A 1,115-nucleotide genomic window follows, 5' to 3' on the forward strand; every position below is an offset into this window, starting at 1 on the left:
TTATCCTCCTCGTTCAAAATCCCGCTCAATCCAAGATTTTTGTTCGACACAAGTTGTTTATATACCCAATGGGAGAAGAACATGTTGCTAGTGTCATTAACTTCAACCACAACATCCCTTCGCCCTCCMACCATTTCTAATACCATCATCCCGTAACTGTACACATCCGACTTGTGAGAAACCCCTCCAAAGTTTCTAGAAAATACTTCCGGTGCAATATACCCCGGAGTCCCTCTCATACCCGACATAGAAATGACACTTCTTTTTTCAGGACATAGCTTAGCGAGCCCAAAATCAGATATCTTAGGACAAAAATCTTTATCTAGGAGAATATTATGTGGTTTTATGTCAAAATGTAGAATTTGTGTGTTACAACCGTGATGCAAGTACTCTAATCCTCGACCAATGCCAACTACAATTTCGTATAGTTTCTCCCATTCTAGTTGGCTACCTATTGCTGAACCTCGATCATAAACGAATTTCTCTAGGGATCCGTTAGGCATGTACTCATAGATCAAAGCTCGATGACGGCCCTCAAAACAGAATCCCAATAGACTTACTATGTTAACATGAGATGTCTTGCTAATGCTCGCGAGTTCATTAACTAAATCTTGTCCATTTCCGTTTAATTCGTTCAGAATTTTGACAGCAACTAAGTTACCATTGTGTAAGGCTCCTTGGTACACAAAACCATAACCTCCTTGGCCTATTTTGACTTTGAAGGATTCAGTCATCTTTTTCAAATCTGAATAAGAGTACCTTTTTGGAGCAAGAGCTTCATGATTCTTTATGAAGATTTCCAKATTGGTATACATTTTTGTGTGATATCTAGAGAAGATCTTGTATCTGAAGCAAAAGATCAGCAAGATCAAGATAATTACGGTCCCAATGCCAAGAGCTGCTGCAAACAATGAATGAGATCGGTTTAAAGGTTTGCAGTCGAAAAAGATTTCGACCGTTATAATCACGGTACATGTAGGTAAAATTATGATATTATCGAATCATATTACCTAGTGCATATTTCATCGCAGTGTTTCTTCGTATTTCTGCAAAAGATAATTCTTAATATCAGCAGTAACTTTTAGAATAAATCAACAAGTATATTGCTCCAAAAT

The 1,115-nt window shown here is 37.6% G+C and overlaps 1 protein-coding gene across 1 annotated transcript; it reads right to left on the bottom strand.

Moving 5' to 3' along the window:
• Positions 1-2: 2 nt before the first annotated feature.
• Positions 3-820, bottom strand: LOC112524341 (PR5-like receptor kinase; the record flags this gene model as incomplete). The annotated part of the gene is made up of 1 exon (XM_025134124.1): positions 3-820. A coding segment is annotated over exon 1 (813 nt), but the record flags the coding sequence as incomplete, so codon positions are not given.
• Between the last annotated feature and the right edge of the window lie 295 nt (positions 821-1,115).

Source organism: Cynara cardunculus (genome assembly GCF_001531365.2).
Source record: "Cynara cardunculus var. scolymus isolate 2C chromosome LG 13, CcrdV1, whole genome shotgun sequence".
Lineage (NCBI taxonomy): Eukaryota > Viridiplantae > Streptophyta > Magnoliopsida > Asterales > Asteraceae > Cynara > Cynara cardunculus.